This window comes from Loxodonta africana, chromosome 9 (genome assembly GCF_030014295.1).
Source record: "Loxodonta africana isolate mLoxAfr1 chromosome 9, mLoxAfr1.hap2, whole genome shotgun sequence".
NCBI classification, from domain to species: domain Eukaryota; kingdom Metazoa; phylum Chordata; class Mammalia; order Proboscidea; family Elephantidae; genus Loxodonta; species Loxodonta africana.
The window spans coordinates 17,123,320-17,137,280 of record NC_087350.1 but is presented as its reverse complement, the minus strand read 5'-3'; the positions used below and the strand labels follow the sequence as shown (position 1 = coordinate 17,137,280).

General features: G+C 42.3%; 1 protein-coding gene across 19 annotated transcripts in view; it reads left to right on the top strand.

The window, feature by feature from the left end:
• The window catches only part of LOC100668985 (zinc finger protein 658B), a 29,786-nt gene extending 16,428 nt beyond the window's left edge, over positions 1–13,358 (top strand). For 16 of the 19 annotated variants that reach the window (XM_064291086.1, XM_064291085.1, XM_064291087.1 and 13 more), the window contains 2 exons: positions 1,938–2,111; positions 2,748–13,085. In XM_064291086.1, the coding sequence (XP_064147156.1) occupies positions 1,938–2,111; positions 2,748–4,930 (2,357 nt within the window). In that variant the 3' untranslated portion in view covers positions 4,931–13,085. Of the gene's footprint in view, positions 1–1,937; positions 2,112–2,747 lie in introns of all 19 variants that reach the window. The other 3 variants (XM_064291094.1, XM_064291093.1, XM_023542507.2) reach the window with 2 other exon arrangements.
• The last annotated feature ends 603 nt before the right edge of the window (positions 13,359–13,961 follow it).

Here is a 13,961-nt window from a genome sequence, read left to right as displayed (position 1 = left end):
AAAATGAATAATAGGATGGTGGACATAAACCTAAATATATTAATTGCAATATATACAAACGGACTACGTAAGTAAAGGAATAAAATGCAAGGAATGGACGAGTACTAAATAGGTCTACCTTGTGCCACCTTTTTGGTGCCAAGTGGGAATGGACACTTAATCCCCTCCTGGGCACCCCTGATACCAGGTGTGATGGGGAACAAAATGCTGACAAACCTAACCTCTCATCATCACATTGACGCTAGGTGGGGTTTGAGGCTCAGCCCCTCACTGGGTCTTACTAACACTGGTTGTGTGAGTGGGAGAACTGGAATGCTGACTAGACAGCCTTGCACCATTTTGTTCAGTCTTGTTGCTGCCAAGTGTGGTGGAGGATCAGCTCCAGACTGGCCCTGCTGCTTCCAATACCTAGTTGTGGTAATTGGAGCATCACCTGCTTCTTCTAAGTGGAGGATGGAAGATTAGCTCCATTCTTGGTGTTGCCAATACCACTGAGCAGAAGAATCATAACACCACTACCTACTTTTGTTAGGCAGAGGAGAGTGGGGAAAAAGGGGATGGGGGTCGAAGATTTAATTCCTTGTACAGCCCCACTAGAACCCCAAGGAGGGGTATTCCATTTTTGTTTGGCTCAAATGCTGCTGTATCAGAGTACCACAAACTGAATGGCTTAAAACAACAGAAATGTATTCTCCCTCAGATGTGGAAGTCTGAAATCAAGGTGTTGGCAAGGTTGGTTCCTTAGGGAGACTCTGAGGAAAAATCTGTTTCATGCTTCTTGTTAGCTTCTGGTGGTTGCTGGCATCCTTAGCACTCCCTGGCTTGTAGCTACGTCACTCCAGTCTCTGCCTTTGCCTTCTCACGGCTGTCTCCTGTGTGTCTCCGTGTTACTTATAAAGACACCAGTGACTGGATGTACAGCCTATTGTAATCCTGTATGACTTCATCTTAACTTACGTATTACTTCTGCAAAGACCCTATTTCCGAATAAGGTCACATTCACAGTTATCTGGGGATAGGACTTGAAGATGTCCTTGTGCAGGACAAAATTCATCCCATTACATTTGGGTACATTCCCTCAGTGGTACAAAAGGTTAACATGCTCGGCTGCTAACAGAAAGGTTGGAGGTTCAAGTCCACTCACAGGTGCCTTGGAAGAAAGGCCTGGCAATGTAGTTCTGCAAACTCAGCCTTTGAAAACCACATGAGCATAGCTTTACTCTGACACGTAATGGGTTGTCATGAGTTGGAGCTGACTCGACGGCAACTGGTTGGTTGGTTGGTGTTGTCAGAAAGGTTTTTTGTTGCATTAGCTGCCCCCCCCACCCCAATGCCCCTTTCCTGGACCTTTGGCTAGAAGGACCAGTCTCTTCGTGGAGTTCTATCTGTGCCCCTTGTTGGCCCAAAATTACAGATTTTTCCAGTGCCTAGTCTAGGGTCCATGTGAAGGAGAATGAAAGGCCTAAGAATTTTCTGCACTGTCATTGCTCAAGTCCTGAAGGCTATCCTTTTTTTATATTTTAGTGTATTTTTATGGAGCCCTGGTGGTATAGTGGTTAAGACCAAGAGATCAACTGCTCCTTGGAAACCCTGTGGGGCCACTCTGTCCCGTAGGGTCACTATGATTCAGAATCAACTCGAGGCAATAGGTTTTTGTATGTTTCATTTTTTTAATTGTAAGAGGGAGAACTTGGGAGGAATGGGCTACTTCATATTGGCCAGCACTGAGAGTAATACCTGTTTTTGTACAACATGGATGAAGAAACGAGAGAGAGAGAGTGTGTGTGTGTGTGTGTGTGTGTTTACATATGAATTATTTAACCTTTGGAAATATGACCAGAAACCATAGAATAAAACACATAATTAATATGTCTGTAAACCTCTCTCCGTAAGAAATGTTAAGATTCACAAGATGTTTTCGATTTTTCTTATTTTAGGGTATTGCAAGGTTAATGTCCACATTAAGGAGAATCATCAAAAAAAAAAGAAACATCAGGGGCAATTAATCTTCATCAGTGACAAAACATTGAATAAAGAAGGACAGAAAGTTTTACAAAAACCATTTAATTTCAGCATAGCTCCACTTTTTTCAGGAAAAATACCCTGTAAAGGTGAGTCATGTAGAATGAGTTTGCCAGTTGTTTCTGAATTAATTATTAGTGATAGAAACTATTCCAGAAACAAGACCGATTATGTGAATATATGTGAAAACTGGCAGTTTGATATTAAGCATAAGAAAACCAATAATCGAGAAAAATCTTCCAAGTAGAAAGAAAATATGATAGCCCTCAATTTATAAGACAGACCAGCGTCAGGAATTTCAAACTTCTGAACGATCTTTTCAGTGTAATCAGTTTGGAAAAGGTTTCCACGGTAAGATTGTTTGTTCACCTGTGTGTTCTCACACAGGAGAGAAATCCTGTAGATATGATGAATTTCAGAAAAACTATGATAAGCCACCTCTATTTAACCACATGAGAACTGGCACAAGGGAGAAATTCTCTGATCTTAATGAATGTAGAAAATCCTTTGAGAAAACAACCATTGTGGAATATAATAAAGTTCACATGGCTGTGACACCCTCTGAATGTAATGAAAGTAGAACTGATTTCAGCAGGAAGTCACACCTCACTCAGACTCAGAGAACTGTCACAGGACAGAGTGCCTTTGAAAAAAATAAATGTGAAGAAAATTTTAGGCAGAGATCAGCCCTTATAAAAAAAAGTCTTTTTTTTTTTTCTCATAAGGACTTATAATACCTCAGAAATCACAGATTGAGGATAAATGCTGTAAATATAACGAATGTACAAGTGCTGTCTACCAGAAACTAGACCCACCACTACATCAGGGAAATCATACAGAAGAGAACTCCTGCAAATGTGGTGAATATGGGAAATCGTTTTGTCAGAACACAGCCCTCGATGTATATCAGCAAAGTGACACAGGAGAGAAGTCATTTAAATGTAATGAAAGCAGGAAATCCTTCTACCAGGAAGTACACCTCATTCAGGAGCAGAGAACCCACTCAGGGGAGAAGCCTTATGAATGTGAGAAATCCCTTTGTTCAAAGTCACACCCTGTTCAACATCCTGGAATTCATGTGGTGAAGCTCAATAAATGGAGTGAAGGCGGGAGAAATTTCTGTCGGAAGTCAGACCTCAGTGAACATCTGAGAATGCACACAAAGGAAAAACATTATTTATACAGTGAATGTGGGAAATCTTATAAGAAGTCAGCTCTCAAGATACACCATAGAATGCACACAGAGATGAAACTCTATCAAGGTAGAGAATGTGGGAAAATATTTGCCAAGACATCACATTTCAGAGAATATCAGAGAGTTCACACAGGGGAAAAACCCTATGAATGTGATAAATGTGGGAAAACTTTCTCTCAAAAGACACACCTCATTGTACATCAGAGAGTTCATACAGGGGAGAAACCCTATGAATGTAATGAATGTGGGAAAACATTCGCTGATAATTCAACCCTCAGAGCACATCAGAAAATTCACACAGGAGAAAAACCTTATGAATGTAATGAATGTGGGAAAACCTTCTCTCACAAGACACAGCTCATTGCACATCAGAGAGTTCATACAGGAGAGAAACCCTATGAATGTAATGAATGTGCAAAAACATTTGCTGATTATTCAGCACTCAGAGCACATCATAGAATTCACACAGGGGAGAGACCCTATGAATGTAACGAATGTGGGAAAGCTTTTGCCCAAAATTCAACTCTCAGGGTACACCAGAGAATTCACACAGGAGAGAAACCCTATAATTGTAATGTCTGTGGGAGATATTTTGCCCATAGTTCAGCCCTCAGAGTACATAAGAGGATTCACACAGGTGAGAAACCATATGAATGTAATGACTGTGAGAAAACTTTTTCCCATAATTCAGCCCTCAGAGCACATCAGAAAATGCACACCGGGGAGAAACTCTATCAGTGTAATAAATGTGGGAAAACTTTTTCCCAGAAGACACACCTCAATACCCATTATAGAATTCACACAGGGGAGAAACCCTATGAATGTAATGAATGTGGGAAAACTTTCTCTCAGAAATCATACCTCAGTGGACATGAGAGAATTCATACAGGGGAAAAACCCTATGAATGTAGTGAATGTGGGAAAACTTTTGTCTATAAGGCAACCCTCATAGTGCATCAAAGGATTCACACAGGTGAGAAACCCTATGGATGTAATGAGTGTGGGAGAACTTTCTCTCAAAGGACACACCTCTGTGCACATCAGAGAATTCACACAGGAGAAAAACCTTATGGATGTAATGAATGTGGGAAAACTTTCGCTGACAATTCAGCCCTCAGAGCACATCAGAGAACTCACACAGGGGAGAAACCTTATGAATGCAATGAATGTGGGAAAACTTTCTCAAAGACATCACACCTTACAGCACATCTGAGAATTCGCACAGGGGAGAAACCCTATAAATGTAATGAATGTGGGAAAACTTTCTCCCAGAAGTCATACATTAGTGCACATCAGAGAATTCATACAGGGGAAAAACCGTATGAATGCAATATATGTGGAAAACCTTTTGGCCATAATTCAGCCCTCAGAGTACATCAGAGAATTCACACAGGAGTGAAATCTTATGAATGTAATCAGTGTGGAAAAACTTTTTCCCAGAAGTCACACCTTGGTGCGCACCTGAGAATTCACACAGGGGAAAAACCCTATGAATGTAATGAATGTGGGAAAGCTTTTGCCCAAAATTCAACTCTCAGAGTACACCAGAAAATTCACACAGGAGAAAAACCGTATGAATGTAGTGAATGTGGGAAAACTTTTCTCCGGAAGGCGGCTCTCAGAATACATCACACCAGAATTCACACCAGAGAGAAAACGCTTACATGTCATGAACTTGGGGAAGGTCTTATGAAGGAAATTCTTCCTTATTAGATAACTCACACAGTGGAGAAATCCATGTTACATAGGCTGGGAAATAGTCCCCTTAACCATTTTTCTTTCCATTAGACAAATAACTTGTCTTAATTTCCCAATCTGTTGTTCACTGAAGTCAGGCTGGTCATGAAATGTGAATACTACTTGTGTATATTACGCTCCACACTGGCCCTTAAAAAATTACCTCACATTCATACTGGCCTCTATTAAACTGTAATGGGGATGATTTCTCCCACAAACATGGGTGCTGTGTATTTAACATGATGGGGCAAAAGGAAAAAGAAGCTAAAGCCTCTTAGCTGAGTGGAACGGAATTCTCCACTTCTAGACCTTCACCAGGTGGCTCCCCTATTCCCCCCACCCCCAGGAAGATTTAAGCTTGTATTCTGTCAAGATCTTACCAGTTTTAGTCTCTTTGTCAGATGTTCAAAGCTTAGTCAACTCTCTGATAAAGTAGGATGAAACTCTCTGAGTATAATGAACGTGTGAAGGTTTGTGAGAACTGAACCAGTCATAGTATATCAGAAACTCCACACAGAAAAGTCAACATCCTAAAAGATCAGAAGCCTTTGTTGAAAATCGGAAATCTTAGGGGAAAACAGGAAAGCCTTATTTACCATAAAGTGAATCCCATTAAACATCACATAACTAAGATTATTCTAAAATCTTATAAATATTTTGAATACATGTCATTTTAAATATCGGAAGTTTGTTTTACGTCAGATAAGTTTTTCTGAGGAAGTGTATCAGTTTCAGAATTGTAGATAAAATGTTCACTTGAAACTGGTATACCGAAACTCATGTTTGGTTTGTAATATTATGAAGTTTTATAGAAAATATATAAGGAAAAGTTTATAGGCAAGCTCACTGAGGAATGTGCAATTTTTAAATGGAGGAATAACTTGAGTTCTGTGAACAGCACCAATAAATGTGTTTGTGAACTGTGTCTGAGCTGTGTTGTGCCTCTCTCTGAGTCCATATGCAGATGATTCATTACTACTGGTGAGTTCTAGTAAGAAGCAGCAGTTAGTCCTGCTCTGGATCTGCCCACTTCTCTCTCCTGAATGACTCTTTATGTAACTTCTCTTGGCTTTTCTCACCTTGATGCTGTTAGATTTTGGCCAGCCTGCTATGTCTGAATATTAATCTGCCTCTGTTTTTCTACAGAGGTAGAGATCCATATATTTCTCAGTAACCTTATACATGTTTATCTGTGTGGTGGATGTTCATTCTCACGTATTTTTTGACCTCCGTTTTATCCCAGTCTGCTGGTTCATGTTGAACTGAGTCACTGTAAAACGAGGTATCTCCCCGGCCCCCTAGTGGGCATATGGCCTCAGCATCCCATCTAGGATCTCCAGCATCATGATGCCAGCTCACACTGTGCAGCGTGGTATTTTTACCCTGTTAGGACAGCTGGTTTTGGAATGGCAAGGAAAAGAGTTACTTCATGCCAGAAACAAAGCACTGATACTGAAAACAGTATAGTGCAGTATAGCCTTAGCCAAGAAAACATTTGGCCACTTTGTTCTCATTTCAGGGTACTAGATGCAGTCAGCTCAGAGAACAAAGTAAGCAAAATCCTTATTTAAAACCCCGGAACTATTAATTTTTTCCAACTCTGAGCTTGTTGATTTCTGCATGCTTTATCTGCCCTGCGCTTACAGGGCAAACATCCACCCTGAACTCTGGAAGGAAAGGCACATTACAGACATATCACCAAGGTCTTCTTACCTAGAAGAGAGATTACTTGAGCCATAAGCTGGTAGAAACACTTCAGTGGTAATCTTGATTAATTACTGGAAGCTGAATGTGAACTAGTTTAAGAGAGAGGAACTTCGGGGGAGTATATCTATAGCGAGGCCCCCACACTTTAATATGCTTTGTTTCCAGGAACCCCACGAGGGCTTGACTGTGGAGAGCTGACACGGATCTCCTTTTGGCTCTGATAGGAAGAGGCAAAGAGTAATCATTGTGAAATAAACCCAGAGTTTTCTCCTTAGCAAAGGCCTACTGTTGAGGAAAAAGATTGCCAAAGCCTTTCGCTAGCTAGGAGAAGGGGATTCTTCCCACTCCAGCCCCCCTTCAGCCTTCCTATATCACCTAAGGGGGAGAAAAACATAGTCAACAGGGGTGAAGGTTTCATAGAAGGAGATAGTGAATGCTACAGCCCATGAAGTTAATAACGGAAAAAGGGGGAAAAGGTGTTTCCCTGGAGAAGGGTCAGGGACACTTGGAAAGTCAGTCTGAGACACAGGTAAACTATTAGACTGAGATTTAATTGGTAGATTAGGGAGCACTCTTCTTCTCCCACACCTTAACCACTATACCAACAGGAATTCTATATAATGCCCGAGAATTTTACCCATAAGATAACAGACTGTCTCTGATTAGTAGTAATTAGGGAAGCCCAATGTCAAGAAGAGACAAAGATAGGGACACTAGAAGAATTTGAAGCCCCTGATATCTATAGTTACAACAAAACATACCTCCCAGCTCATAGCCATAAATCTTCACACTACAGGCCTATGTACTTCAGTTCCTGTTACCTGATACAACATGTCTGGCCTTCAGCAAAACATTACAAAACATGCCAAAGGCAAGAAAAATAGTTTGAAGAGACAAAGCAATCATTAGAAGCAGACACAGGTATGACACAGATGTTGGAATTATCAGAGAATTAAAAGTAACTATGGTTAATATGTTAAGGATGCTACTGGAAAAAACAGATGGCATGCAAGAACAGGTGGGTAATATAAACAGAGAGAAGGAAACTAAGAAAGAAAGGAAATACTGCAAATAAAAAATACAGCAATAGAAATGAACACCTTTAATGAGCCTATCAGTACACTTGAGACTGCCAAAGGAAGAATCAGTGAAGTTGAATACAGGCCAATACCATGTTTTTATGAAAATAATGTGCGCCTTCTACATTTGTTTGCCGACCACTACCCACCACGAGGTATTTTTGTAAGTGTGCTATGCTAATTTTTTTTACAGCAGCATGTGAAAAATTAGCATAGCAGCACTGTCTTAGCAGTCTAATGCTGTTATAACAGAAATACCACAGCTGAATGGCTTTAAGAAAGCAAAATTTATTCTCTCACAGTCTGCTAGGCTACAAGTCCAAATTTCAGGGCATCAGCTCCAGGGGAAGGCTTTCTCTGTTGGCTCTGGAGGGAAGTTCCTTCTCGTCAGTCTTCCCCTGGAGTAGGAGCTTCTCTGTGCAGGAACCCTGAGTCTAAAGGACATGCTCTGCTCCCAGTGCTTCTTTTTTGGTGGTATAAGATCCCCACTCTATGCTTGTTTCCCTTTCTGTTTGATCCTTGAGAGAGAAAAGTTGGTGCAGACCACACCCCAGGGAAACCCCCTTTACATTGGGTCAGGAATATGACCTGGGTAAGGGGGTCACAGACGCACCCTAATCCTCTTTAACCACAGATTATGATCTATAACACATAGGAAAATCACAAAACGGAAGATAGCCACACATGGCCTAGCCAAGTTGACACATACTTTGGGGGGACGCAATTCAATCTATTAGAGGCACTTGTGAAAATATCTCACAGGGGAAGGGAGCGCTTGGCAAACAAATGTAGAAGGCACGTATCATTTGCTTTAAAATACTGTAAAAGTTTCTGAAACTAAAATGACAACAGAAAAAAAAAACAAACTCACTATGTACTAAAACGAACAGTATCAAAAGGTGTAATATACACATAATTGGAATACTAGGAAGAGAACAAGAATAAAACGGAAGAAAGATTTGAAGTAATGGCTGAGGACATTTTTAAATTAATGACAGACACCAAATCAATGATACAAGAGTCTCGGGGACATGAAGCAGGATAAATGACAAATAAAACCAAATCCAGGCATATATTCGAACTGCAGAAACCCAATGACAGAAAATCTTCAAAGAAGCTAAAGGAAAAACACACCTTCCCTATAGAGGAAAAAGGATAAGAATTACAGCCAACTTCTTGTCAGGAATCATGCAAGCAAGAAGAGAGCGGAGTGAAATTAGGTGTTGAAAGACAAAAACCACGAAACCTTAAATTCTCTATCCCCCCCCCCAGAAAAAATCTTTTAAAGGAGAAATAAAGACTTTATTTGACAAATAAACCTGAAAGAATTCATTATGTATAGACCTGTTTTGAGTAAGTGTTAAAAGAAGTTCTTTAGGCAAAAAGAGCATGGTATAGGTCAGAAACATGTATCTAAGTAAAGAAAGTGTAAGAGAAGGAATAAATGAAGGTAAGATAAAATGCTTTACTTTTCTTAATCTAAGAGATAACTGATTAAACCAATAATAGTAATAATGTATTGGGTAATTGTAGCATAGAAGTGAAGCGAATTACAGCAGCGTCACAAGGAATGGGATGGAAGACTTAGACATCCTCTGTTGTAAGGTACCAGCACTACACATAAGGTGATACAGTGTTATATGAAGGCGGATTTACATTTGTTAGAAATGTATATTGTGAAATGTGGGGTAATGATTTAAAATTTCCATAAGTATAATTAATGTGCTTAAACAAATAAAAATGAATCATAAAAAGATCAATTAAAACCAAAGAAGGCAGAAAATGAATGGGAAATGAAGAACAAATGCAATGAGTAGAAAAGAGCTACAAACATGGCAGACATCTCTCTGTATAAATCATCACTTTATATGTGAACGGTCTAAAAAATGATACTGTAACTGTGTTGCACACATAGAATGCCTCAGAGTTCTAAGCAACAACAAGATGCTAGAATGAGGATTCCACCCAGTGGCAATGGCCACTGTAAGGGTGCTGTGTCCATCTAATCTGATCAAGCAGTACTTAGGAGACAGTCACTATGTTGGCAAATTGAAAGCCTTTTTAATTACCCACAGACAGCCATTAGCATATGACAGCAATAGTTCCACAATGAGCGGTCCCCTGGCTAAAAGCTGTACTGGTGGGGAGGGAAAACTTCTCTACGCATGCCCCCACACTAAACACTGTAGTCAGGAGACCCAAGGAAGAGTTTTACAATGAATTGGTCCCCTTGTCTTCTGGAAACTGCCCCTGTAGAGAGGTGCCTCCACTTGCATTGTAGGTGAGGAACTCTAAGGGCCTTCCTTAATCCAATCCGCCCTGGCTGGGTAGGCTAGCTCTGTGAGATGGAGAGGTCTGCTATGTGTGCACCAACCTGGCGCCAGAGGTACTCTGAAGTCCCTCCCCCCAGCTATTTTTATACCTCAACATCAGTGTCAACTCGTTAAACGGAATGCAATATAGATTTTCCAGGCTGACCACCCGAGGTGGGGGGTATGGTCAGACACTTTGGCACCAGCCTGGAATGATATCTCTGACTCTGCTGAAAAAGAGCAGGCTCAGAATGGGGGTGCAGTGGTTTGTCCCGAGCCCTAAAGATGCTAACTGGGTGAGAAACAGGGAAGACATACCCACCAGCCATGGCTGCCAGGCTTGTCAGAAGGACTGCCTCCTTACAAACTATTCCATATATTCGGGAAGGTAGAGAAAGCCTAGGTAGGATAAAGAGAGACATGGAAGCTGTAAAATACTAAAATACCAAAATCAGACTTATAGACATGAAAATACAGTATCTGATAAGAAAAATGGAAACCCTGGTGGTATAGTGGTCAAGAGCTACGGCTGCTAACCAAAAAGTCGGCAGTTCAAATTCACCAGCAGGTATTTGGAAACTCTATGGGGCAGTTCTCTGTCCTATAGGGTCACTACGAGTCGGAATGAACTCGATGGCAGTGGATGGTGGGATAAGAAAAATACACTGGATGAGTCCACCTCTCAGCTCTTACCTGTTCTCATTAAGCATGGTTAATTTTATAAGCCCACTACCCTCCTTGGATATTGCGGCAGAGGGTGGATAACAACCCAAATGAAAAGGGTGTGTGTACAACACCTGGACACTGTATTTGTAACTACCACAAGCCGGGTTCTCAGACATTCCTGTATCATTGACTTCAGCCAGGATCTCCTTTCAGCGGGTAACCAAGTATTTAACAGGTCAAACACAGAAGAGCCAAGTGGGTTCCCTGTCTATAGCCAGTGAACTTGCTTTTGTATCTAAACACGTAAGCCAAACATTTAAGGGCCCAGTCTAGCCAGAGTTCAGGCTGGGTATAATTGTATAAATCTTGGCAACAGTTAACAACATAGGTGGCTCCATTTGGTCCAGGCACTTCCCACAGTCGAATCACCATTACGATACTGGGTTCTGCCTCTTGACAGCGGTGAAGTTGTGAACTGTGACTTTTAGGACCAGAAGTGCCAAAGGATCACTTGATTCAGAGGTGGAGTGGGGTTCTGGATGGCAGATCCAACAGTTTGTGAGATTTCCTGCTGGGCCTTGTCTTGCCAGGCTACTGTCCCGCCTTTGTCAAACTCATAGAATCATGAATGGCCCTCCTCAACCCCTACCCCTCAGTTGTCATGGGGAAGGAGCAGCTCCCTCACTATCTAGGGAGAAATGTTTTTTGTTTTTGGTCTATGGCCACCCAGTCTGACGTTTTCTCATTACCGCTGCCTCCCCCTTTTCTCTCCTGTCTGTGGTGTGTACCCACACCTTTTTGCCATTTTCCTCCATAGAGAGTTCAGTGGAAACAACTGAAACACCTCTCAGGTACCCTAAGATATGGCCCATATAAACAGGGGGCCCATAAACAGGCATCTTGAAAACTCCTCAGTGGAGTCTCTTGGCCCAGAAGGCCCTGCACACTAGACTAGGTACTCAAAAGAAGTCAAGACTTTGATGTCTTATTGATGTCATCTTCATCACGTCCCAGGGCCTTCAGTCAAGCATCATTTACCACCTTATTCCATGGGTGCTCAGTCCTGCAAGGCCCTTTGCTATGGGCATCGACATAGGTGACAAACAAGTCAGACCGCTCATCAGCTTGACCCAGGTGTCGACATCCTACACCTGGGAGTGTTTAATTGTCCGAGAGTCTTCTCCAGGCTCCAGACCTCAGAGCCAGTCCATTGGTGGCTGCCCATGAGTCAGTACCAATTAAGTGTAATAAACACTTACTCTGTTAAAGTAAAGCAAGGAGATGTACTGCAGGTTCATTCACAGTGTGGACTGGTGAAAACGTCTAATTTTAAAGAAGAAATGCTTCCAAAATGGTGAAGCTGCAGAGGCCTTTTAAGGGATGAGAACAATGGACTTGAGCTGTGCTATTTGGAGTGGACATTACCAACTTAGATTAATACAAGGCAGGTTAGTGGAAGTAGCGCTAGGAGGTGGAAGGTTAGAGGACATTTCTGTCTTAGAAACAGCTTGCTCAAGTGAAATTTTTTGTCAGCAGTTGCCTAGGAGACCTAGATAAGCGTCAACATCAAGGTCTTCTTCCTGAGACATTGTTTCAGGAAGGGACTTGATAGCTCCTGCAAAACTATACATAATCAAAGGAAGGCAAGATGGAGTAGGGCCCCAAACTCTAAAGCAGCCATTTTACTTGAGTCAAGCGCTTCAGTTTACTTGCTCTTACTCAGTATAAATGCACGCCGGCCCATCGGAGGTCTGGACCACTGCAAGCCATACCACACAGAGCTCAGTCCATTGGGCGTCGTGCCCACATCCACCATCAGTTACCACAACTCCATTGCCAAGGCTGATGACAGCTGCTGATCTTCTCACATGCCCTGGTTTTAGCACAGCTGAACTGTCTGTGAACCAACGAGTGCCACGTGGCACGTCTTTAAGCTGCAGTCCTCATTGTGCACTGGGGGCTGGCAGGTTATCTGGAGCTGGTTGGCAATACAGCCCCTTGTTTCTGTAGGCAGTTGACTCACCTAGGCCAATGTAAAAACGAAGGAATCTAGTGGGGATCCTCCCTTGTCCCCCCTCTTTTTGGATATGAGCACACATCATGAAGATGTGCAACCCCGTGGCCGTAGAACTGATTTGCTAGGAGGGAGTAGAACTGCCCCATAGGGTTTCCACAGCTATAATCTTTATGGAAGCAGACTGCAACATCTGGTGGGTTCAAATCACCGACCTTTTGGTTTGCAGCCGAGCGCTTTAACCACTATGTCACCAGGGCTCCTGGAAGATGTGCAAGCCGGCCCTTAATGCCTATATTTCCCCCTGTTTTAGACAGCCAGTATTTTAGGTGCCCATTTTCTCTGGGAATAAAGCCATGGCCTCTAGTCTGAAGAATTATGCAGGATCTTATGTTTTGGCTTCTTTGCAAAACTCTCAGCATCCGCATCCTTAAGCAAAGTTCAGTTCAAAGTAAGTGTAGCCTCCATGTCTACCAGCATCAAGGCCTTCTCCCTGGGGAACGTGCCTGCGTAGTCTCTGGAATCTGTCTCCTCTTGGCATGCAGCACAGTTTTTACTGGCCTTTTATGCCTCAGATGAGGCAAGAGGACTATGCCAAGGTTTAGCCCATCCCCGCATCACTGCTCCTCTCCCACCTCTGTTCATCTCATGGACCCACCTGGTCTCCACAAGCAAGTATACATTTGCTTGCAGCCACAGCCAGCTTCCAGTCCTGGAAAAGGGGTTCTTCTCATGGGCACTGCCATGCCATGCCACAGTGGACCCTCTGATTTTCACAGGGCTGTGTCCCACGTAGGCATTCCCTTAATAGGCCAGGTTTTCATCACCTTTTTTTCCTGACTCTACAGCCAGGCCAGTGGTCGCTGCTCATGAGAAGGGAGGCGGGGGGACCTCAACACAGGCTGGCAAACCATTTGCACTGAATTCGCAAAGGCAAATGGAGTCTTTTCATCTGCAAGTAATAATATTCAAATTTCTTACTCTCAAGTTTAACGGTCTTGTCTGGGTGATGTTCACTTTGACCCAAGCCCCATTCTGTTCTTCACACAGGACTATTGTATTGAAATGAGCAGCCTTTAGCTTTTCCAGCAAATTTTAGTTCCTGAAATCCTTAGCATGTCCAGTCAAATCTGGCCTAAGATGGGCTTGCAAGTCTTCTGGACATTTACATACAATCCAAGCAAGCAAAAGTATCCCCGTTATATACTGTGGGGCAAAGAACCTGGTTT